General features: G+C 35.9%; 1 protein-coding gene across 1 annotated transcript in view; it reads right to left on the reverse strand.

Moving 5' to 3' along the window:
* LOC308689067 (uncharacterized protein) overlaps positions 1–26,998 on the reverse strand; it is a gene marked incomplete at both ends in the record, with an annotated part of 105,259 nt that extends 78,261 nt beyond the window's left edge. The window contains 19 exon segments of the mRNA XM_081362619.1: positions 2,255–2,317; positions 13,137–13,199; positions 13,403–13,465; positions 13,596–13,655; positions 13,772–13,849; positions 14,288–14,344; positions 14,466–14,525; positions 15,232–15,315; positions 15,414–15,614; positions 15,725–16,039; positions 16,434–16,511; positions 16,743–17,045; positions 17,443–17,760; positions 17,852–17,935; positions 18,032–18,346; positions 18,466–18,789; positions 19,059–19,373; positions 19,786–19,900; positions 26,960–26,998. Of these exon segments, the coding sequence (XP_081218745.1) occupies positions 2,255–2,317; positions 13,137–13,199; positions 13,403–13,465; positions 13,596–13,655; positions 13,772–13,849; positions 14,288–14,344; positions 14,466–14,525; positions 15,232–15,315; positions 15,414–15,614; positions 15,725–16,039; positions 16,434–16,511; positions 16,743–17,045; positions 17,443–17,760; positions 17,852–17,935; positions 18,032–18,346; positions 18,466–18,789; positions 19,059–19,373; positions 19,786–19,900; positions 26,960–26,998 (2,935 nt within the window).
* Between the last annotated feature and the right edge of the window lie 608 nt (positions 26,999–27,606).

Consider the following 27,606-nt stretch of genomic DNA (forward strand, 5'->3'; position numbering starts at 1 on the left):
AGAGTCCCCACAAAGATATGTGCGCCTGTTTGAGAGAGAGAGAGAGAGTGTGTGTGTGTGTGTGTGTGTGTGTGTGTGTGTGTGTGTGTGTGTGTGTGTGTGTGTTTCTCTAACTGGACAACTAAAGCTGGGCATGAGTGTATAACAAATTGATTTCCTGTAAAAGCTCAAATCATTTATAAAATGTAATTGATAATTAATGATCTAGTGTCAAGATCTTAGTTTCTAGATAATAAGGCTTCTATTCAGTTTGTAGTGGTATAATGCAATCATAAACAAACCACTTATTAAAAAATGTTACATTTTACATCTTTAAAATCTATTTTTTACTTACCAGCTGTGGTTATAGTGACTATAGAGGAGAGTAAAACGAGTGTCAGAAATCCCTCCATCTTCTTCTGCTCGTCACACTGTTTGTTTGACTCTGTTTCTCCTCTGCTCCCTCACACACACTGAAGAAACTGGCTCCTGTCAGTCCCCTAAAGAGAGAGAGACTCTCACAGCTGCCAATGACACTCACTGTTCCCTTATTAGACACAACAGAGGAAATCATCAAACACAATCACTGACAAATCACACAGCAGCATTTTTATTTTCTCCATATATATCAATAAAGTGTGAGCGCTGATGAGCGGGACTCCTCCTCCAGTGTGAAGAGACACTTCACTGAGGACAGACTCGTGTCAGTCATATTTCAGCGTGGAGAGAAAGTCACACTAAACTTACAGGAGATTGATAGAGAAACACTGCAGGTTATATTCAGCATCAAAGCCTGTCTCTACACACACAACATACAAGACTGATGACTGACTGCTCACTTACTGAAGCTTCATTTCACACACAGAAATAGTTTTGCTGTAAATATATGTTTTAATAAGTTTCTTTTTGTGCATAACATTAAGTGTAGTTTAATATGTTCTAACCAATAGCATAATAAACTGTGTTAATAATATATAACATGAACTGGACGCGTTTGTGTACAACAAACAGAGGCTATTCAAATAATATTTGTAAATAATCATTAGTTTCTGTTCCAAAGTTATTCATTTGGCATCATATTATGTATTTGTAGCTGTTATGTGTGTTTAGTGTGTTTGATACTGTAATGCTTGATTCATCCTCCAGATGGAGACACAGAACTTGTTATTGTAAAGAGGAGCAGACAGGAGTCTAGACCTTGTGGACAAATCGACAGACATTTGGACAGAAATTGATCATTACTCTTTTTACAGTTACTAATCTTTTTATTATTAAACATAGAGCTTATTTTACTGCACATGTATTTGAGTGATATTTGTATTTTCTTTAGGTTATTATAATAATCATTAACATATAACATATAATAATCATTATAATATAAAGCTAAAAATAAAAATAAAAACTTTGTTGACTTCCTTTTGAAGTGTTTTACCTTCCCCAGGATCAGTGGTTCTTAACCCGGGGGTCAGGGCCCACTATAGGGGTCCTCAGCAAACTTCCATAGGGGTCCGCGGGATGACTTAAAATATTACAATTAACATTAGATTATTATTTACAATATAATTGATATTAATAATATTATTAACGTTAATTATTTTTATTAAAAGCTTGTTTTTATTTTACATTAGAGAAGTATTAGTGCAATAGTAACATATTTATTGATTTGTTTGAATTTATAGTTCAAACAATAATAAATTGTGAATAATAATCATTATTATTATTATTGTTGTTGTTGTTGTTGTTGTGTTGTTGTTGTTGTAGTTAATGCAGTTATATTGAATGAGGGAGAAAATGGGGGGTTTCCTTTCTTTCCTCAGCTGATCACATGAATTATAATCCATTTTCCACATGTTCATCTATATATGATCTTAAATAAGTTGAAGGTGCAGTGAATTGTTAAATACTGGGTTGTTCTGTTTAATAGTGATGTTCTGAACTGGTAAGAGGTTCAGTCACAGTCCTGTTGCATCATCATTTTTTTGCCAATTGAGCAAAGTACTTTCTCACATGCCTCTGAAAGATTGTCCAATAATATCACTTTGAATTACAAATAATATAGCAAATATACAAAGAATTTGGCAAATAGAAAGAAAAAGCACACAGATGAAGTTAATAAGCAACAACATGAAAGCAAAGCATATTCTCTTTCAGTTTAAATGTAGAAAATCAGCTAAATGTAATTGATCTGGTACATTTCAAAACTAAGTGTAACATAAAATACTGATGGATTTTATATAGCAGGCTACATTAAAAAAATTACATTTTAAACGCTCACCTGCTTTATTATTGGAGAACTGTCGTATGATGACGACATCATCATAGGTTTCTGATATGTCATCTGCAACAAAATATACAAGTCTTTATGGTGCTATATTATGTGGTTGACCTTTTTGGCAATTTTATTTTAATATACTGACTGTTATAAGAGGTTATAAGTTGTTTTGTTGTTTCAGAGTTAACTTTGTTGTTTATGTCATTTTCCATTATATCTTTGAATGCCAGGGGTTTAAGAGATAACGTTACGCATAAGGCTTTGTTTTTGTTCACTACGATTTAATAATGAATTTGTATTTTTTCAAGAATCTCACTCTATTGCTTCTGATGTTCATTTTTGGAGATCACAATAGTGACATTTGGCTATCTCATGGAACAGAACACTCAGCAGGGGTTTCTTGCCTGAAAAATAACTATAGAGGTGAGGTTTTGCATTCGGATAGTGATGAAAATGGCCACTTTATATGTTTAATTATAAAATGTTTTAGTGTCATTTTTATAGTAGTTAATATAAATGGATATAATTGTAAATCTGATAATGACCAGTTATGTTTGTTGGAGGAAAGACTTACACATTGGTTATCCAAATTTCCTGATTCTTATTTAATTATAGGGGGTGATTTCAATGTTGTTATAAATGAGTCAATCTATAGGTGGCCTCCAAGACGACCTTCAAATTTAAATACTAATTTGAAACTGTTTATGGACAGCTTTCATCTAATTGATATATGGAGAGAGAAAAATGTAGACGATATTGTGTATACTTGGAGTAACAAGGATGGCAGTAGACGTTCTAGGATTGATTTTTGGCTTGTCTCTAACCATTTTGATGGGAACAATATTTTGGTTAATGTTTTGCCAACACCATTAACCGACCATAAGGCCATATTAATTACAATTAATATTTCTCCAAACACAAATTGTAACAAATATAATTCATACTGGAAAATGAATAGCTCTTTGCTTAAATTAAGTGCAGTTAAACAGGAATTGGAAAAACTCATTAATTATTATTGGATTAAAGCTAAGAAGGAAGGGTTATTTAGTCATAATTGGGAATTATTAAAATTTGAAATTGGAAATTATTTGAGGAAGTATAGTAGCACATTAGTTAAATCAACGTCTTATGGGAGAGAAAGTTGTTAGTGAAATCTAGCTATTTCTAACGGTGGAGCTGGTAGAAGGACAGAGATTGCGTCTAACAGAGCTGCAAAATGAGCTTGATAATATGTACAAAATGCGAGCACAAGGTGCTTTTATTCGATCAAGGCAAAACTGGTTAGAGCATGGAGAGCAGATGTCTGCTTATTTTTTTAATCTTGAAAAGTCGAGGGCTAAACTAAATTCTATTTCTAAAATGAATATTAATGGATCTATTACAGATAATGTTGACGCAATTTCTAGCTTTTGCTATGATTATTACTCTAAATGATATACTTCTAAATTCAGTGAGCATAATATGACTTCTTTTTGTAAACAGCTTAAGAATGTAAAAACAATTACTGAGGAGGACCAAAAGTTATGTGATTTTCCAATAACTATTACGGAAATGAAGCAAGCTATTGAACATTTCAAATGTAATAAATCACCCGGCAATGATGGAGTTAATACGGAGTTCTATAAGCAGTTTTCTGAGATTCTTGCCCCGTTTCTTTGTGAAGTATACTCTGAAAGCTTACAGTGCTCACAGCGGACTACAACTATGACACAAGGTATAATTTGTACCCAAGAAAGATTTTTTTGCTTATTGATAATTGGAGACCCATTAGTCTGTTGAATAATGACTATAAAATATTTGTTCAGGTATTTGCCCAAAGATTCAAATTAGTATTAGATTCCATTATTGATGAAAATCAATCTGGGTTTATGAGAAACCGTCATATATGTAACAATATTAGACTTATTTTTGATCTTATTGATTATTCTGACCTTATAAAAGATGATAGCTTTAGACTTTTTTTTAGACTTTTTCAAAGCCTTTGATTCTGTTGAGCATCCTTTTATTTTATACTGTTAAGAACACTTTGGGTTTGGGGCTTATTTCTGTAATGCCATGAAAACTCTTTATGCAGGGGGAAATAGTTCTGTGAAATTAAATAATGGCACTACTCAAAGATTTGATTTGGAAAGAGGAGTTAGGCAAGGCTGCCCAGTTTCTGTTTACCTTTTTCTTATTGTTGCTCAGGTGTTTTGTCATTTTATCAAATCATCCAATTTAAAAGGAATTCAAGTTGAAGAGAGAAGTGTCCTTATAAGTCAGTTGGCGGATGACACAGCTCTTTTCCTGAAAAATGTTGATCAAATTCAGTCAGCGGTCAAGATCATTGAAATTTTTTCCAGTGCCTCAGGTCTTTGCCTTAATTTACAAAAATGTGAACTATTTGCTTTAAAAAGTTGCCATTCCAGAACTATTTGTAATATCCCTGTAAAGGATGCTCCAACTTATTTGGGTATGGTTATTACTAAAAATGAGCAGGAGAGAATCTCACACAAGTTTTACCCTGTGATTAAAAAAGTAAAGAATAGATTTAATATTTGGTTGCAGAGGGACTTGTCTCTCAAAGGTCGTGTTCTGCTGGCTAAAGCGGAAGGTATTTCTAGGCTTACTTATGTAGCTTCCTCAATACACTCGGATAATAAAATAAATAAGATAATCGATCAAATTATGCTGAATTTTTTGTGGAAAAAAAATGTATACACTATATTAGAAAATCTGTAATTGTTAATTCATATAAAAATGGCGGGCTTGATTATTTAGATTTTTCTATTTTAAATAACACTTTCAAAATGAACTGGTTGAAATATTTTCTAAAAAACACTGATTCTGTGTGGAATATAATTTCTAATTCGGTTTTTGACAAAGTTGGTGGTCTTCCATTTTTGCTTATGTGTGATTACAGAATCGAGAAACTTCCAGTTCAACTGTCAGCTTTTCATAGGCAAGCACTTTTGGCTTGGAAGTTAATTTACAAGCATCATTTTTCTCCACATCGTTATTACATCTGGAATAATTGTAATATTTTGTACAAACATAAGAGTATATTTTTGAAAACTTGGTTTGATGAGGGCATTCTTGTGGTTGGACAGTTGTTGAATTATCAGGGGTTTTTAATGACTTATGATGAGTTTCTTTCACTTCAACTTCCCTGTTTCCCCTAAAGAATTTGCCTCTGTAATTGGTGCTATCTCTTCGGGTGTTGTCTCTTTATGTAGAGGTATTTCATACTCTAAACGTATGTCTTTATTGCATCTAGCTGATACGATTTGTGGTAAAGTTTGTTTTTCGACAAGCAAAAATAATAAGGCTATACGTTCCCTTTTTCAAAAAGAGCTAGTCAGTAAACCATATGTCATTGGTCAAGGTTTATTGGAAATATTAATTGGAATAAGGTCTGGTGGTTACCTAATAAATATATTATTACAAATAAGATCAAGGAAATTTCATTTAAGATACTGCATACATTTTACCCTGCTAAACATTTTCTATCCAAATTTAACAAAGACATAGATGTAAATTGTTCATTTTGTTTTTTGCAACCAGAAACTGTACCTCATATTTTTTGCCACTGTCAATACACCAAAATGATGTGGTGGGAAGTTTCTAAATTTATAAATAACAAATTAGGATGTAATTTTCTTTTGCTACGAACATGTAATATTTGGGTTTTTCCCATATGAAAAGAGTCTGGAGAAGGAAGCGTGTATTATTAATCTTTTGATTATTTTAGTTAAGTTTCATATTCATCGGTGTAAATTTACTAATCAGAACCCTTTTTTTTTCTGTGCTATTTGAAAGAATTAGAAAATTATATAGTTTCCATTAAGGACAGTACAAACAAAAAAGCTGTTAAAACCATGTATTTGTTGAACACTTTTCAGATTTTGTGAAATGTCAAAGCCTTTTATTGTTTGTTAGGTCTATTTAGTTTTGTTTTCATTCAATTTTTGTATTGTGTATTTGTATATCTTTAACCCTGGTATTTTTTTTTTTTTTTTTATGTAGCCTACTTTTTTTGTTGTTGTTGTTCATGTTCTGTAAATGTTGTTCATGCAATAAAAGAAAAAAAATCTGCAACAAAATAAAATGCATCTATTTATGTAAATGTTGGATTTTGAAAATTAAGCATATTTAATAAAATCACATAAAATACACAAGCATTTTCAAATAATATTAATAATTATAGAAATAAAACTATAGCACGATGTGTTGTACGTTTAATGGTGGTGGCGTCATTATAATAATCAGGCGTGATTCCTGATTCTGTTAAGTAATTTAATAAATAATATATGCAACATCATGTAAGCAAAAATAAAATGCAGATACATACATTATATTTCAGTCCTCTAACCTGACAGAAACTTATCAGCATCTTCATACCCAGAATGATGTTCTTCAGAAAGGACACTTCCTGTTATGAAGGGATGGCAGAACCAGAAACATGTTCACAAAACAGACAAAATGTATCAAGTCTGAGATGAACATGATCTAAATCACACACAGCAACATCACTGACCACACTGTAAAATCCGATTAGTTCAGCTTACTCAAAAAAAGCATGCAAACCGATTGCACTTAAAAAACTAACGTGAAATAGGAATAGTATGTAGTACTAACAAGTGCATGTCTAGTAGTGTACACTTACAAGAGAGTTCCAGTAACTTAAAACTAATTTGTATAGTATACTTGATCATTTACTTTAGATGTACTCATTTATGCTAGTTGTGTTAACTCTGATGTTTTCTGCAACATACAACTTGGAATTACTGAGTTTACTTTACTTCAAAAGCAATCCAGTTTACTTGTTAAAACCATGCAAACCGATTGCACTTAAAATAGCAAGTAAGCTTTACTCATAACTTAAGTGCTATCAATCATCTATTATATATCATTGAGAATACTTTCACAATTTTTGCAAAGATAACATTTACAACAGGACAAATAAATTTAAGGCAATGATACAGTTCAAAGGTAAATTTATTGTATTTGTTTTCTTAACAACTGACACAGGGGTGGTCCACACAAGTTTGCATTGGGGTATACAATTTATGTAAATAGTCACTTTAGGTTTTTACATTTTTTTGAAAAAAAACGGAAACACTTTATAATAAGGTTTATTAGTTAACATTAGGTAGTGTGTTAACTAACATGAACCATGAGAAATACATATAAAAATAAATATATTTGAGACCATACCCTGACTCTAACAGATTCTCAACAAACAGCTTTAACAATTCAATACATAACAATGACTCACTTTAATCAATAACACTTCGGAGACCAAACTTGGTATATAGAAGTGCAAAAAAAGTGGCTACATTCATTAACGATGGAATAGTATTTCATCGTTTAAGCCTAAACGATGAAAAAGCAATGTCTCTCAAACACATACATTAGAAATGAATACGCTGACAGATTCTTAAATTTTTTTTATTCTGTCAGTAATTACTCACCCTCATGTTGTTCCAACCCCGTAAGACTTTTGTTCATCTTAGGAACACAAATGAAGATATTTTTGATGAAATCTGAGAGGTTTCTGTTCCTCCATAGACTGCAATGTCATTGCAACTTCCAAGGCCCAGAAAGGTAGTAAAGACATAGTTAAAATAGTCCATGTGACTACAGTACTTCAACCTTAATGTTATGAAGCAACAAGAATACTTTTTGTGTGTAAAACCCCCGCCATTACGACATTATTCAACATCTCTTCTCTTCCACATCATTCTCCAACACTGTTGACGTAGTGTAAACGTCCAGCGCTTCTGGGTTCTACGTCAGATTGAGGCTTATTATTGTCTGATGCTGGTCATGTGTGATGCTGGCCAATAATAAGCCTACGTTCTGACATAGAACCCAGAAGCACTGGGATGTTTACACTACGTCAACAGCGTAGGAGAATGACGTGGAAGAGAAGAGATTGTTGAATAATGTCGTTATTTGGGGGTTTTTTGCGCACAAAAAGTATTCTCGTACTTTATACTTCACATGGACTATTGTAACGATGTTTTTTTCTGGGCCTTGAAAGTTGCAATGATGTTGCGGTCATTGGGGGGTAGAAAGCTCTCAGATTTCATCAAAAATATCGTTATTTGTGTTTTGAAGATGAACGAAGGTCTTACGGGTTTTGAACGACATGAAGGTGAGTAATTACTGACAGAATTTTTATTTTTGGGTAAACTAACCCTTTAACTTGCTCATGAACTAATGGGCTGACAATTTTAAACAAGTGGCTTAGCTTCCCTTTTATTTTTCTATCAACTAATCTAATTCAACTGTCATAAACAAATGTAATCTAATGCCAAACATCATCAATCTTGCACATTTGATTACTCAACAGGAGATTGTTAAGAGATTGCAGTTTTGGTGAGAGTTTGTTCTGTCTCAAAGCAAGCATCAATTTCTGAATGAAGTTAAAAGTATTTTTCGTGTCTTTTGGGTAATCCAAATTTAAAGCATAAAACAGACCAAAATAGATGCAAATTGCCTGAGGCAGGTTCTGCAGATTATCCATTACAATACCTTTCTCAACAATGATGGCAGTAGACACTGGGCAAAGGTAGAGTTTATTTAGAGAGGGAAGTTGACAGTCAGCACCCCAACAGATAGTTATGCCCAGGCTTCATCAACATCACATACCTGAATGAAACCAAATAATAAAAATATTACAACAGAGAAAAGTGAAAAGGCATGATCTATAAATTATAAATTAAAATTTAATTTTCCTCAAAAACCTTAATTTCTTTTTGACTGAAGAAAGAAAGATATGGACATCTTGGATGACATGGGTGTGAGTAAATTATCAGGAAATTTTTATTTGAAAGTGAACTAATCCTTTAAGATTACAGTCCACAGTTAAAGAGTTTATCAACAAAACCCCACAACACTTTAGACAACAGCTAGATAGATTGTAAGCAAAACCATGATAAACTCAGAATATTAATACAAAATTAAGGCTGCAGTAAACTCACCCCTGTATTCATTTGCTGCATAAGCTCATCTAATTTCTCTCCAATGCTTCTTGAAGACTTTAAGATTGTGACAAAGCGTGGTGTGTAGCGATCCACAGCACCATAAAAGTTACTCTGCAGATCTGTGGGGACTATCCTGTTAAACTCTGCAAACACCTACAACACAGGCAAAAAAAAAAGGCATGGGACAGCGTGGAAATCTTTCGATGAACAATTATTAATAATTAATAATTGATTTTTCTGATCTTTATAAAAAATATCTTTCAATGCATGGTCAGGCCAACAGGCCAATTCTAAAGCCAAACCTAAACAGAATGTGGTTTATAATGGTGGAAAAGGGTATGAATAAGTACTTACTTGTCTCTCTGATAAAAAGAGCTGGCCACTGCTCCATCTGCATCCACAACTTCACGTCTTTGCATTGAGAAGGTCTGGTCCATCTTTGATGCAGTGATAAAGTAGTTGAGTAAAAAAAAAAGTCAGCATAAAAAATAAAAATAAAATCACTTTTACAGTGCTTTCATTACAATCTGAATTTACTCAATTTAAAATAATAATAGTTTAATGCTGTTGTGAAATCACATACTGTCAAAAAGCATCACATGCTTCATCTCTGCATAAACTGCAGATTACATTTAACTGTAGATGTGCGCCATTTCACCAGATTTGGAACCTTAATAATTAAACCAATGCCAACAGAGGAGAATGCATCAGTGAAAATGGTAAAATAGAAAACCATAATTCTTACATTTGGGACAAATAAATCGCTTTTCAGGCATTCCAGGAACTGTTATGGTACCTGATAGTTTTATGCGCAAAAAAACAACAAAAAAAAAACAAACAGGCCAAACCATATTCTTCAAGCTCTAATTATCTCAATTATTTGGTAACATTAGACATTATGGAAATCAGTAAAAATTAGCGACAGACAGTAAAAAAAAAAAAACATTCACACAAAAGTCGCATGCTTGATTACTCACCTTATTATTATTCCAAAAACGTAGGAGGTAGTCTGTCAAAGTCTTTCCACATCTGCAAAAATTGGCGCCGAAAATGAAATACGCACAGAATCTATTGCGCATGCTCTCACAAGTGCCACTTCTTCTTCTTTGGATTTTCTGCACATTAGGCATGCTTTAATTCACTGCTGCCTCTCACTGGTTTAGTAACGTCATTGCATCCTTTGTTGTTACTTGCTTATTTCAAGTAAGAGTCACTCAAACGATTGAGTAACTTGTTATTTTCACCCTGCAATTGACTGTAACTCAACAAAACCTAGTAAGAAGTATGTATTTTATATTACTGAGTAAAGTTTACTAAGTATATGTGAGTCAGGAAAGCTATTGGATTTTACAGCTTCAGGACACCATTCACAACAAAAGACCTAAACAATTTCACAGAAAATTCTGTCATCATATCTAACCCTCAGGTCGTTTTCGTTCCATAGACATTTCATCTTTGAAACACAAATTAAGATATTTTTTAGTGAAATTAAATTAATTTTAATTTATTGACTGACATGTTTTTTCCTTTTTGTGTTACATTTTCTGTAAAACAAAAAAACTTTTCACATTAAGCAATGTATTATATATTCTATTTTATAGCATGTCCCACTTCCCATTTTATCAAACACTTTAAGGTAAATTGGGACAGTAACAAAATAGACCACCCACCATTATCGCAAATTATTTTTTAAAGAGCACTACACCAAAAAGCTTATTTGTCCCATTTTACCTGATGTCCCGCTTTTGCTGACTTCACCCTATAGTTCAATTCATATCACATTCATTTTACTCTTTGTCTGCCTTTATGAAATAGGCTATTGTACTAATACACAGTAGGCTACACAGAATGACAATGTAAATATAAGCTACTGTAGCAGTGAGAGTGATAAGCTTATTTTATTTTCAGCAGGTTCTCTTATCATAATAATAACCTAATAAGAAGAATCGTTTCTAAAGGTAAGTGTTTATTAAAAAATCAAATGAAACTGTCAAATTAAGCCATAAAAGAAAGGAAGGGGCAAATTATAAAACGTCTTGTTTTTTTTAAATGGGAAAAATAAAATAATACTTTTTAACAGTTAATATTTCCCCCTAGACCAACAGAACATCAAATTATACGTGTGCAGGTCAGTGATTTTATTGTAAATACATTTCTATTGAACTCAATTTATCGCGCTCCATTCCGTCTGAACTTCATCTGAACATTCCCGCTACATTACTTGATTTAGCATTATCAACAATTCCAACTCAATCCATGTCCACGACTGAAATACAATGTATCCATTCATTACACCGAAACTCACCGTGTTTTATAGCGAACTTGGCGTCACATCCATCTATCTTGATGCTGTTCATGTTTGAAGGGTTCAATCAGGTGTTCTTGCTTTATTATTGAGAGGTGCTCGATCTCTACTTCCAGTCTCTCTGAGTTTGGTCAATACTCCTGTTGGCAAATTGTGTTTTGCTTCACCCAATCAAATTCCACAAATTCCTAAATTCCACATTCATAAATCTAAATGCTAAACCTCTCTTTCTTGTTTTTATCAAAGAACTTTAAAAAATACCTCTTTTCAATTATACATTGTCTGAGAACAAAAAAGTCTTAAAAACATTATCTGTTTGCAATTATTTTTATTTTTTTTCAGAGTAATGTAATTCTCATTATTTGTAACCCCCCCCCCCCCAGTTGTTGTTTTTTGTATTCTGTTGTTATTTACTTTGTTTTGAGAATCAAAAATGCTGTTCGTGTTTCTTTATTTGCATGTCTTGAAGTAATATAGGTATAATAAATAATAAAAATTATAATAAATAAAATAATTCAGTATTATCATGTTACTTTCATGTTGAGGTAACTGGATTAGTTTACTCTTTTTAATACGATTAGATAAGAAGAAAAGAAAAGATGGAATATATTTATATGTTTACCTTGTCTTAGTGAATGTACTGTATTTAATATCATGTAAACATATTCAGCACCCTATCAATTATTTGGCAAATGATTGATACATGTCTTATTATGTCTGTCTGTATGAATTTTTGAAAGATGAAAATTTTAAATTATGAAATTATGAAATTTTGAAAAGATGTTGAAAAGAAAAACCAAGAACAACATCAACCTGCAGATGAGCTAATGCAAAATATTAGCCACAAAATATCAACCACAAAATAAGACAAAAAAACGTACAATTATTTTCGGCATTTTAAATTTAAAATGGACCATCACACAATAAACTGCAGTTGAGATCGGTGTATAAATGTGTGTTATTTATTGATGACCAAAATTATTCGTACAATTATCTTTGCATACCTTTTTGTTGTTATCACTAAAATGTATAAAATAAAATTGCATTGGGAATTGTTATGCTCTAAATTGATTTTAAATGTTGTCATTGGATATTGCTGTCAACTGCCTAAAATACTGTAACTAAAATTATTTCCCTACATTTTCTTTTGTCCACTATCCTGCAAATGTTCTTTAAAAAAAAATGAATTCATTAAGTTCATACAAATTAATTCATTGTTTAAAAAACATATCTTTTGAGTATCCGTTGATATCAATAGAAAAATAACAGGCCAAATACTGGATCAAATTTTGCGGCGCATGTAGCATTTCATACAAAAATATTTGAAATAGCATAAAAACATAAAGCACTGATGCATTAGAAACAACATAAGAATCTCCCAGGAGCTCCAGGAACTGTAATATGATTGGATGAAGAGGCAGTGGGTGTGGTCAGTGAGTCATATGGCTCCTCCCTCTTTATTTGACTCCTCTTCCACATCATCATAGTCTGTTTTTAAAAACAAACGCAAACTCATATTTTCATTGTTATAAATGCACCAAGATTTAGTTTAAATGAGAAACTTAACAAATAAAAATGAAATATGCTATAGAAATGTTCAATAACCTACCCAACAGGTTCCTCTCATCTTCACTGCTGTTCTTCACATCATCATACTCCTCCTGATCTCCCTCTGATTCACATGTGAAATAAAAACCTCACATTGTAGTTTGTAAATCAGCTTGAGTCATTAATGATGTCATTGATCTCTTCACCTCATGACTGTCTGAGATTATTAGATTTACTCCTGATAAAGTCGTGATGATTCATTAATGGTAGAAATGTTCAATATTAGTGGGTGAAGGTGATCATGAAATGCAGTTCTGTGTGACTCACCTGTTACTTCTGGAAAGATCTGTCCATTAATGATGACATCATCATAATGCTCTGGTGTGTCCACTACACATGAACATACAGACAGAACAAACATTGCATTATATCTTACAATGTAATGGGATTAATACAAAATATCATAAATCACTATAAAAGGATTATGGAAAATACACCAATAACAATAAAAAGTAAACACCATTTTTGATAGAGTTCTGTCCACTTGTCATTACATCATCATAGCTCTCAGGTGTGTATTCTGTAAATTTAACATGAGACCATATATAATGTATATATATTTCTAAATATACATATATACAGATTTTAATATATTTTAAATATTTCTCTCTTTATTATAGAATAACGGAACGACACCTGTCTCACGATCTGGTTTCAGTCCATCAGTGATGACATCATCATAGTATCCCGGTGTGATTTCCTTCATCATCTCTTCTGCATCAAAACATGTATAATTTGGGCATTTTTTAATATTTTGGGAAACAAAATAAATGTAAAATATACTGTTGCAGGTTTTGGGTAATGAATGTTTGCTGTGTCCCAATTCAGAGGCTGTGTCCTCCGGTCGTCGCATTTGAAGGCTGTATACCTCATCAAGGATGTCTTATTTAAGAGAAGTAACCGTAATAAAAATGACTGTTATTCCTCATGAGGTGTAAAATACTGAAACTTCTTTCTTACTTTGCAATCTAACGGGTATTTTTCTTAAATGAGACCGCCTCAGTGACGTATGCTATGCAGTCTTCAGATGCGACCTCCGGAGGACACAGCCTCTGATTGGGACACAGCCTCTGATTGGGACACAGCCTCTGATTGGGACACAGCCTCTGATTGGGACACAGCCTCTGATTGGGACACAGCGGGATCACTGACCTTTCAGGACACTGCCATTGGTGACATCATCATAATATGCAGTCTTGAACTCTTTTTCTAAAAAGATAAAAGTTTTACTGTTGTGAACAGTTCAATTAGTGTTAAAATGTGTAAATATTTTTTTATATATATTTGTGTAAATCAAATTATTGATTTTAATCTACTTCAGCTCTCTAACCTGAGAGAAACTCATCAGCATCTTCATACCCAGAATGCAGTTCTTCAGAGACGAGACTTCCTGTTAAAGGACAGCAGAACAGTCAGAAACATATTCATCATTCCATACAGACTGATTCCTTATTTCTCATTTGGATCATAAAGCATTGTGTTACTTACAACACAACACAAATATTAATTACTTACATTTTAAAAGCATTAGAGGCAGAAAATCCTAAGTTTTAGGCCTATTAGCAAACACACATGTATCCTCACATGAACCCATTCCTCACTGCCTTCCAGAAATACACACAGGAAGCGACAAACACACACACACACACACACACACACACACACACACACACACACACACACACACACACACACACACACACACACACACACACCTGCACCTTGACTTACTAACATATGAACCCCTCCTTATTACCCTCAAAATACACACAGTAAGAGACACTCACTGACACACTCACACACACACTCACACACACACACACACACACACACACACACACACACACACACACACACACACACACACACACACACACACACACACACACACACACACACACACACACACACACACACACTCTCACACACACACACACACACACACATAAACATGCACCTGCAGCTCTGTGGTTTTCTGTGAGGAATTCTCTGGTTTAAAGCCGGAGGTTTAACAGGACTAATAATAGAAGAACATCAAGTGTCTGACAGACTCTCTTATTAATCATATTAAATAAGATTCACGGCTCATGTCTCACCTCTCTGAGTGAAGTGATTGTGTCTGTGATGAATCTCCTCATAAACGGCCTCAGTCGTCGTCCTGTGTCTCCTCTTAGAGAGAGCTGTGAGTGTAGACAGACAAACCTGCTGTCAGTTCACAACACATGACTGATCACACACTGAATAACTTACAATATGACAGTCTCTGGATGTCTCCTACCTCTCCTCATCACTCTGTTCTGCTGAATCAGTATAAGCAGTGGCACTAAGAGCAGTAAGAGCAAAACTCCCAGTACAACCACAAGCACAGAGAGAGACACTGGAGGAGTTTGTGGAGGAGTGACTGATGTTGAGCGCACTGTCTGAGAAACTGGAGGAGAAGCTGATGTTGTTGTGGCAGGAGTAATGGACACTGACAAATCTGGCAAATCTGGCAAAACAGACACAGACAGATTAAAATTCATGCAAATACAGTTATTAGCACTAAAATTATGTGAAAATCACTATTATCGGTCAGTGTTTTGCTCTGACTTGCACAGGTGAGTCCAGCGTGCTCTTTGTGGGAGCAGTCAGTGTGGTTCTTCAGGGAGCGAGGACAGTCCCACAGGTGAATCTCATTCCCTCTGCACTCGACTCTGTTCAGCCACACAACACCTTCACCAGCACCAAAGACTGAATTCCCATCAGCCCTCAGTGCTGCTCCACAACCCAGCTGCCTGCAGACCACCTGAGCATCGCTGATGTCCCACAGATCAGCACAGACTGAACCCCACACAGCGTTATGATACACCTCCAGCCTCCCAGAGCACCGGCCCAAACCTCCACTCAGTCTGAGAGGAACATGATCTAAATCACAGACAGAAACATCACTGAGCAGCAATCCATTTACAATGCATTTTATGACTATTTAAAGTTGTGACAAATTATGAATGTGGATTCAGTGTACAAGTGCTCAGATATTAATAATTCAAGATACTGTGAATAAAGAAAATACATCCTTTTAATTATTTTTATCTTACTTGAACACTGTCTCAACTGTCTCATGGGTGTTTACTTTACATCACTGACCAGCTTTGGCACAACATTTACAACAAAACACATAGAAACTTATAACTAAGACGGCTTTAAATGTATGATTAGTGGATTACATTTATGAATTTGATTATGATTTTTAAATGCATGTAAATTCTTGTTTAAATGCATATTTTAATGGAAAACAGTCTTAAATTAAAAATCTTACTTGAACACTGTCTCTGGTGAGGAGATGGAGAGGTAAAACATGTCAGACGACTCCGAGGAGACTCAGGATTCTCCTCCTCTGAGATTAAATATTAAGAGAACTGAACATTAGGACTCAAAAATCATAACTTCTCTCAATGAAACATATCAATGTAAAAACATAATTTAAGCCTCATAAATCATATTAGGCTCTGTCCATCAAATTAGTTTAGTGTTTCAGAAACAGTTTATTCACCACATTATATACAAACATTGTGTATAAAGAAACATAACTAATGAGACCATCTTACATTATTTAAAACAATCTCACTTGAGCAGTTGACTTTGGCCACTTCATCTCTATTACAGTCATTCTGTCCCCAGGGTGAAGATGGACACTGCCACAGATTTGTATCATGAGGTCGACATTTCACTTTATCCAGCCAGTTACGAGCTGATTCCAGTCTTGGTGTAGAATCAGACACAACACCAGATCTTCCACAGTTCAGCTCTTGACAGATCAGACTCACTGTGTCTGTGTCCATCTGGTTCCAGCACACATTACCCCAGGATCCATTGTAGAAAACCTCCACATTCCCTTCACAGCCCTCAGTTAACCTGATCTCTTTAAACTCTAGATGGAAAGGGGTGTGCATTAAAAACATTGAAGTTTAAGTTGTGCTAAACCTAAAATATCACCAAAATAACTGGTTAATACAAGGCTACTGCACACTGCTAGCACACTGTTAGCATCTGAAAAAGATACTTAATTATATTTTTATAATATATTATGAATATTATGTATTACTTGATTCTGCTTGGTCAATAAAAAATATTTAAAAAGTAGCAGCATCCATGGCAGCGCTGTCTATCAGACCATCATACAGTAAGATGGTCTTTGTTGTAAAATATGAGCCATCCACTCCTGATTATCCTGGTGTTCATTTTGCAAAAATTACCAGTTGCACATTATCCCTTTAAACATTTGAAGTTATATATTTTAAAATAGATCACATTACGTTACTGTTTACCTGAGCACACGACTCCTACATCCTCCTTGTGTTGACAGTCATGTTTCCCCCAGCCTGGAGAAGAGCAGTTCCACAGGGACGTCTCATTCCCCTCACACTCCACCTCATCCAGCCATATGGGTCCAGAACCAGGACCAAACCAGGCTGGTACCTGCTGGTTACTGAGGGCCACTCCACACTGCAGCTGTCTGCACACCACATGGGCATCTTTAATATCCCAGGAGTCATCACACACTGTCCCCCATGAGCCGCTGTGAAAAACCTCCAGCCTCCCTGCACAGTCTCCCCCAGAACCCACCAGCCTGATGGACCCGCGACCTGATATTCAGAGAGAGAAAAACAGTACTTGTACATGAACATTATTCATCATTAACAACTAAAGAATCTGCCCAGATGTTGATTTTCTCACCAAAGTGTTTGATTGACAGCTGTTGTGTGGAGCTGCAGTTGAGAGTTTGTGGAGAGCTGCAGTTCCTCATATGAGCTTTACTCTCTGGAGAGTATTTATTTGTAATTCAGTATTTATCTAAAATGTATACTACATTTTAATCTGAAACCAATGACTTCATCATAGTGTGAATTTGCTCACCAGAGCAGACGACTCCAACATCTCGTCTATGAGAACATTCAGCTCGACTCCATGAAGAGACGAAACATTCTGAGAGTTTTGTTTCATTCCCGTCACAATCAAACACATCAGCCCAGATTTCACCACTTCCCTCTCCAAACCAGTCTGATCCCACAACAGACACAGCAATCCCACAATTCAGCTGTCTACAAAGGACACTGGCAGCTCTCATATCCCAGCATGCATCACACACTGTGCCCCATTTACTGAAGTACTGACGCTCAACTCGACCAGAACAGACGTCAGAACCGTTGACCAGTCTGAGGTCAGTGTAACCTGGACAAAGAACACAGAGTTTACTGAAACTGATCAAACCAAGAAGAAACCAATCAAATAATTAAGTTTTAGTTAACAATTTGATTTCTCTATAGAAAGGCTGAACATTGGCATTTTACCAGAACATATCAGTCCTACGTCATTGTCATGGGTGCAGTTTATATTATGTGAGGTTGATGATGGACAGCGTCGAATGTGTGTTTCATCTCCTCTGCACTGAATCTCTTTTGATCCAATCTGACCATTTCCTTTTCCAAAAGCATCTTCTCCCAGCACCTGTACAGGAGCCCCACAGTCCAGCTCTCTACACACAACCTCTGCATCCTGCTGGTCAAAGGCAGCGTCACACACTGAACCCCAGCCGCCTACAAGAAGCATCTCCACTCTCCCAGAACACAGGTGAGACCCGTCCACAAGTCTTGACCTTCCGTAGTTTATTGTTTCTGAATATATTTACACAAAAGAGAAGACCATCTGTCACAAATTCACAATGATTATGATATGGACATAAAACAATATTCATTCATTAATAATAGGTTTATAAATAGATAAAATTGAGTTAAGACAATAAAATATACTTTTCATCAATTAGCTGGTTATGATTTGCTCTGACAACAAATTACATTAAATTACATTAAATTGCTTATAAGATGTTTATCAATGAAAGTCTGATCAGTGATGTATTAACAGTGTGATGTATGGAGCCGCTCACCTGTGCATCTGACTCCAGCATCATTTTGATGACTACAGCCATGAACACCCCATCCTCTTGACTCACAATTCTTCAGTGTAGACTCTGATCCACTACAGGCCACATCATCCATCCAGATTGGTCCTGATCCTGGTCCAAAGCGAGTGTCACGCACAGCCTCTAGAGCCTCTCCACATCCCATCTCTCTACACACCACTCCAGCATGAGTCATATCCCAGTTCCTATAACACACTGTTCCCCACTGACCTCCATGATGAACCTCCACTCTACCAGCACAGGGACTGTTACCACCAACTAACCTCACAGTCTCAAAATCTGTACATGAAAGAGAGAAAGGGATCGAATCATGCAACGTCAAGAAAAATAAGATGTAATAACTAAGTTGGGTAATAGAAATACAGTATATACATATAAATATGTCTACCCGGACAACTAAAGCTGGGCATGAGTGTATAACAAATTGGTTTCCTGTAAAAGCTCAAATCATTTATAAAATGTAATTGATAATTATTGATCTAGTGTCACAAGATCTTGGTTTCTAGATATAACAAAGGCTTCTATTCAGTTTGTAGTGGTCTAATACCATCATAAGCAAACTACTTATTTAAAAATGTTAAATTTTACATCTTTAAAATCTATTTTGCACTTACCAGATGTGGTTATAGTGACTATAGAGGAGAGTAAAACGAGTGTCAGAAATCCCTCCATCTTCTTCTGCTCGTCACACTGTTTGTTTGACTCTGTTTCTCCTCTGCTCCCTCAAACACACTGAAGAAACTGGCTCCTGTCAGTCCCCTAAAGAGAGAGAGACTCTCACAGCTGCCAATGACACTCACTGTTACCTTATTAGACACAACAGAGGAAATCATCAAACACAATCACTGACAAATCACACAGCAGCATTTTTATTTTCACCATATATATCAAAAGAACATCTGCGCTGATGAACGGGACTCCTCCTCCACCATGAAAAGACACTTCACCGAGGATAGAAACATATCTTTAATTATTCAGGATGGAGATAAAGTCACACTAAACTTACAGGAGATTGATAGAGAAACACTGCAGATTATATTCAGCATCAAAGCCTGTCACTGCACACAGGAGATACAAGACTGATGACTGATTTTTGTAAGTCTGATCACTTCAAACACTTGTAACTTAGTAGAGATCTTAGTAGGAGTAGACCTATTGTTTCATGAATTATTTGAATAAATGTAACATTTTAATCTCATTGTTTCTGGAAAAATTATGCATATTACTATATGTGGATTTTACTGCTTTGATCTTTTATTCTAAAATATATAATTTTATTACACCATAGTATAAACTATATTGTTGCTAAGCTATTCAGATGTGTATTTATTAAATAGATTAAACATTATCTACATAAATAGGTAAACTATTTTTAAACTTTTGAGAAAATATAACAGCAATGAATGTGCGTTTAATGCTGCAGTGCTGTATTTGTCCAGCAGATGGCCGCAAAACATCTTCTATTGTAAAGGGTAAAGGTTAGCACATAAGGGAGAGTGAACGGACAGGATATAGGATGGCAATCAATGGTTTTTCTTCAGTTATAGCAAAATTTATAAGTAACTTGTTTCATGTAGTAGAGCTCATTTCACTGCACATTGATTTTACACTTTATCTGCCGTTGTAATAGCCTAGGCCTAGCCTATAAGCACAGAGTGACAGTAGCCTATGTAGGCCTAATCAGAAAATGTCTTTACACATTGTAGGCTCTTTAGCAGGATTTTAATATAAGGTTTTGTACTGACAATTTTTGAAATTTGCCCTATAATCTTTTTTTGTTTGTTTGTTTGGGGGCCTTTTCATGTGAGTTTAGATGTAGGCCTACATGATGCTTTATTCTAGAAGAAAATGGAAACATTTAGTAGGCTATAGGCTACTACATCACAAAAATGTTTTATTAAGTTTCCTTTTATAAATTTGTTTTAAGACGAAAATTAGCCTATAGATGCTGGGTGTTCACTAGCCTGGAAATCCAGACCTAAATCTAAAAGATTAATGGTCTGGCGTCGACTAATGAAAATCGGCCAGCTCGAGGGGCAGCACCAAGAATGCATTTGAAAATCTCACTGCACGCAGTTGGATAACAATACGACCAATCACAACAATAAACCCCATATGCTTAGCTACCAGCGGAGCTAACTGGTATATTATACTCTTGCCGTATCCGGTCTGCAAAACAGCAAAAACGTCCTTCTTGCAAAGGAATGATTCGAGCGGCGTCTTCTGTTCCTGTTTTAGATAAAAAGCCAAGTCTAACTCGTTCATTGTAGCGGCCAAAGCCGTTTCAAACAACTGGGGCCCGTTCTTCGTACGTTGCTTATTACATCCGAGATCAAATGACACATCCAAGATGATATCATCGTGCGAATCATGATCTGGCTAACTCGGTTCTTCGAACACACTTGCCGGATATGATTAGTATAGCTGGATTGAGTTATCTGAGATAATTGCGCGTTCATGCTAAGTTTAAAAGGGGATATGTATCGATAGTAGAAACATTGATCAGCAACGCTGCTATTGGCTGTTCAGCGTGGCCAAAGAGCGCGCTCAGTTTTTCTCCTCAGCAGAGCAAGAACTAATAGTCGAAGTTTATTCAGAATTTTAATGTTTAATCAAAACGCCAGGGAACACCTCAAAGTCTTTAAAAGCCAGGAGAGAGGGCTGGCAAAAAAGTAGCAGACAATTTAAATCCGTTAGAAGTGGCCATGTTAGATGTTTTTATCACTTATTAGCCTATATTTTTGTATTTTAATAATTGTATAATTACATTACATTTGTTCATTGTAGTGTCAGTCACCATAGAACATGGGAACAAAAGTGAAGTACAAAAATATTCTACATAATGGTAATGTTTAGTTATATTATAGCCTCTTTTATAAAAGGCACTGTTAAATAAACGGTTGTCTGTTTATAAAAGCAACCAAGAAAAAGGCTGAGAAAAAAATAGAAAAGATCTTATAGCCTACACTGTAAAATAATTTTTGCTGCATTAAAATAAGGCCGTATAGTCATTTCAACTGTTAAATCTTGAGTAATGATGAATTGCTTTGACTTGTGAAAGTGAAAACTGATAAACTTATGTTAATGTACACATATTTTGCCATGAGTTATTGATCACATTTTTCCCCATATAGCCTATCTCAGAAAGTGCACTATCGCGCTGTGCTGGACTTCCCGTATCAGCTCCGCTTATGAAGCCGGGATCTAATCCTGTTAACATGAAATAAGCCTGCTCCCGAGCAGGTTTAAGTTTGCGCACATGTTGCTATGACAGCAAGTCCAGGATGAGCGTCGAAGAACCAAACAATCCAAGATCATGCCAAATCGCCAACAATCAAATCCAGCTAAGTGAGTTAGCGACGTACGAAGAACGGACCCCTGGGGTCCGTTCTTCGTACGTTGCTTATTACATCCGAGATCAAATGACACATCCAAGATGATATCATCGTGCGAATCATGATCTGGCTAACTCGGTTCTTCGAACACACTTGCCGGATATGATTAGTATAGCTGGATTGAGTTATCTGAGATAATTGCGCGTTCATGCGCTGGTTAAAAGGGGATATGTATCGATAGTAGAAACATTGATCAGCAACGCTGCTATTGGCTGCTCAGCGTGGCCAAAGAGCGCGCTCAGTTTTTCTCCTCAGCAGAGCAAGAACTAATAGTCGAAGTTTATTCGGAATTTTAATGTTTAATCAAAACGCCAGGGAACACCTCAAAGTCTGCAAAAGCCAGGAGAGAGGGCTGGCAAAAAGTAGCAGACAATTTAAATCCGTTAGAAGTGGCCATGTTAGATGTTTTTATCACTTATTAGCCAACATTTTTGTATTTTAATAATTGCATAATTACTTTGTTCATTGTAATGTCAGAGTCACCACGCTAGAACATGGGAACAAATAAAAGTGAAGTACAAAAATATTCTACATAATGTTAATTTTTAGTTATATTATAGGCTAGTCTCTTTTATAAAAGGCACTGTTAAATAAATGGTGTTCTGTTTATAAAAGCAACCAAGAAAAAGGCTGAGAAAAAAAAAGAAAAGATCTTAGTAGCCTACACTGTAAAATAATTTTTGCTGAATTAAAATAAGGCCGTATAGTCATTTCAACTGTTAAATCTTCAGTAATGATGAATTGCTTTGACTTGTGAAAGTGAAAACTGATAAACTTATGTTAATGTAAAAATATTTTGCCATTAGTTATTGATCACATTTTTCCCCAGTGTTGTTCGTTGTAATGACATTGTGTTTTCCTCTTTTGTGCACTTTTACACAATACACCAACACTTGTATCTGTTCCCAAGAAAGTGGTGGCTGAAATATGTGCAGTAAGTGGACATTTACTAACTTTCCAAAGGAAAGTAAGAATAAGACTTTGTAATGTCCATTTGTTTCCATTGCACTGGACAGTGAATAAACCCTCTCAGATAACTGTCATATGGAGGAACTAGCCCACCTGCAAGTGCATAAATAACTTTACTTCATTTATACTTGTATGCTTTATGGCTGCAATATAAGTTGCAGGATTCCACATCTACAGAAAGGCCTACAGAAGAGTCTGCACAGACAGAGGACACATAGGCCTACAGGTGGGCAGTGTATAGCCAACTTTTCCTTTTTATTTGTTGCATGAGGCATGTGTCTAATATCTCTTGTTGCAGGCACTTGACCACTGGCTTTTCTTTACAAAGAACAATTGAAATAAAACTCAAGGAACTAAGCATATTTGTCTTTTATTAAACATTTAATGAAATTTTTTTTTTTTTTTTTGGCAATGTTGTTTAATATGGCACATGCAACAATGTCACAGGCCCTGTCAGGTGTGCAACCCTCAGACTTCTCAGACACTGAAATCTTCCCTTTAGTTAGCCAAAGTTCATTTCATTGTGTGCCCTTGTCCTGGCTAGAGCTGCATTGTAACTGGTTTGGGTCAGGGAATGGGATCATAAAACACCTGTCTGCAGGCAGGAACATGTCATAATCACCTATGAAAAAGGTGTTAGGATCAGCATAAGTGTATGTAATACAGTGAGCTTGATATTTAATTGTGGAACTTTCCTTACCACTTTCAAATAATGTGCATAAATGTGAATCTCTGAAAATTCTTAAGTCATGCACAGATCCTGGCCATTTTGCTTTCACATTTGTGATATGGAAGATTTTAGTCAACTGCCTTTTTTTTTATTTGATATAATATTACTAATCTGGAATATTAAGAATCACAATAGTAACTGGGCTGCACATTTACATTGTGAATCCCCTTTCTGTTCACATAATCCCCTTTATTGAGGCCTTGATCTGGTACCCATCACGTTAGTGAAGCCTGAGTGACATATCTGTAATCGGCATGGTCATGATTGTATGATCTTCATAAAAAATTACGATAGCCTAAAAAAAAAAAAAAACTGCTTTACAACATTGGTGGCTTGGAAATGCCACAAAAAAAAAAAAAAAAAAAAAAAAAACCTAAAACTGTTTTTTAAACATAAAAGCGACAAAAAACGACAATCTCACGAATCACGAGAAAAAAATATATATCTCAGAAAGAAAGTGCACTATCGCGCTGCGCTGGACTTCCGTATCAGCTCCGCTTATGAAGCCGCGATCTAATCCTGTTAAAGGTCCCGTTGCATGCGATTCCATGTTTCAAACTTTAGTTAGTGTGTAATGTTGCTGTTTGAGCATAAATAATATCTGTAAAATAATAAAGCTCAAAGTTCAATGCCAAGCTGGATATTTTATTTAACAGAAGTTGACTACAAAAAACGGCTCGATTGGACTACACCCCTCTACATCCTGCATTAGTGACATCACCAGAACCGTTTCTTGACTAACCTCCGCCCACAGGAATGCTCCCTCAACTCTACTGGCTACTTGCGCACTTCTTATAACTTAGCCTACTGTGTTTACTCAGCTCTTACGGTGATTTTCTGAAGTAAAACTGACGCTTCATCTTTTTTGTGATGTACAATAAACTTTATTAAACTCATCAGTACATGTTTGATCATCATTCAGACAGCAGACTTGTAGGCTATTAATAAATAATGGATACATAGCCTACAAGCAGATGACAAATACGTTATAATAACCGTAATTAAACTACTAAACCATACCTGTTTCATCTCTATACAGCACTCTGACTCTGTAGGCATTATTGTCCGACTCGAAATGAACGCCGTTACTGAGAGTTTCTGATATTATCATCATTCCGTGAGATGAATTTTTCCTGACAGACTGAGCACGAGCTCATGAAGCTCCGCCCCCTGTGTCGTCCAGCAGCACCTCATTTGCATTTAAAGGGGACACACTGAAACGGCTCGTTTTTCTGAGCCCCAAAAAATGTCAATTTAAACATGCTGTAAAAAATGATCTGTTGGGTATTTTGAGCTCAAACTTCACATACACACTCTGGGGACATCAGAGACTTATTTTACATCTTGTGAAAAGGGGCATAGAACGGGACCTTTAACATGAAATAAGCCTGCTCCCGAGCAGGTTTAAGTTTGCGCACATGTTGCTATGACAGCAAGTCCAGGATGAGCGTCGAAGAACCAAACAATCCAGGATCATGCCAAATCGCCAACAATCAAATCCAGCTAAGTGAGTTAGCGACGTACGAAGAACGGGCCCCTGGTGTTCATCCATAGCCATATTGCAATGTTTACTAATGACTTCGACGTCACAGCGCTGTCGTCATCTGTTTAGCTTGCCTCTGGTCCGCCTATATCAGATAATCCGATGTGATTGGTGCAGCTCAGATCGAGGGGCATATTTAATGAGCATCATTATTTGACACCAGAGTAACTCGCTGAGCAAATTCAACTTGTGCTCTCGCGAGAACTCTGGATTACCAGGGTAGGTGTTCATGGCATCTTGATCTTAAAGGCACACTATGCAAGAATTGTACCTTAATATAACAGCTTCAAAGTCATTTCGGTGGTAAACAAAGTCATAGTAGGGCGAATCATCCTGGTAGTAAAGCTTGGGAGGGACGCCACTGGAAAAAACAGCAATGCAAGTTTGAGAGAGGCGCCCCCAACAAATCTCGCGAGAATCACGACTTGGTTTACGGCAACGACGTCACATACATCAACAACAACAACATTAAGCACGAAGACACTTGCGCGCATTTCAGACGTGATTATTGGAAGACTCGACAATGGAAAAAACAAAGAAAGCGCGGTCGGAAGAGTGTAGGAAAAGGAAGAGAGAATCTGACCGCGTGAGTAACCGGACAAGAGTCCCGGTCAGGCTTTCACTCGTTGGCGCGAGCTAAAAAGCACTGAGGGATATCAGACGACGCTGTTGACGCAGTTGACGTTGATTCCTGCGATTATCACTCTATGCTACAGCGATGCTTACCTGGCGATCTTGTTGATGGACTAGTAAGTAAATCTCTTATTTGTAAACGACGCTGTTGACGTTGATTCCTGCGATTATCATGAGAACAGGTCAATATCTCACATAATTATCAGGACATACATAAGCCTAGAGGTTGTAAATGAGCACAATTTGCAAAATATTATGATAAATTGCAATAATCATGTCTAATGACATCATAACGGTCAACTGAAATAATGCGACGTACATTTAGGCTAACTTTATTGATGTCATCTGGCATTTTGTAATGTTTACATTACAATCAAAAAACACAAATGAAATTATACAGTAGGCCTAGACTATAGGCTATTTACTTATGATTTAGCTGCGATCATGTAAAAACGTTATAAGCCAGCAAACGCAGTGCTACTTTATTATTATAAAGTAGTCTAACACTTGACAAACTTATTATCCTATCACCATCATCAGTAGTTGAGTAGACTATGCAGTAACCTAATATTTGTATGAAATCGTGAAACATTACCTGGTCAATATATTTGGAGTCTTTCTGTGCCTGCTCCATGCCAGACGCTTCTATCTTACCGATCAGGTACCGGTGTACAGGGTGGAGGGTGGGGGGTAGGTATTTACGACAGTGCAAGTATTCCACAGTGACTCTAGGGGTCGCTGTTTGACAAAAACACAATTCTTGCATAGTGTGCCTTTAAAAGCGAGACACCCCATGCTACATAGCCTACAAGAAAGAACAATTAACCAACAAAAATTAGTAGGCCCTAGATGCAAAACCCCGATGTGTTTTTAATCCTTTATGTTTTTTTGTAAGTTTGGCATGGCATCCGTCACTCTTGTTGAATACACTGGGAAAAAACAGCTTGACGCGACGCAACAAAAACATTACAAACATAACAACATGAAAGCACACAGCTAGTGTAAAACACAAGCTGTGTGCTACACAGCACGAGAGAAAACATGACATGAAAGCACACGAAACAAGGCACAGAAAGGCAAAACAGGAGTGTCTGGGCTTTGTCACAAAACCAAGAAATAGACTAGACAGAAGTGACAGAACCCTGACATAAAGTTCCCCCTCTTCAGTGTCCGTGACCTCTTCTGTATAGACCTTGTAAGAATTGCAGGACAGTCTGTTTGAAGAGCAACCAGACCCTGAGA

This window comes from Scardinius erythrophthalmus, assembly GCF_964197995.2.
Source record: "Scardinius erythrophthalmus genome assembly, chromosome: 4".
NCBI lineage: Eukaryota > Metazoa > Chordata > Actinopteri > Cypriniformes > Leuciscidae > Scardinius > Scardinius erythrophthalmus.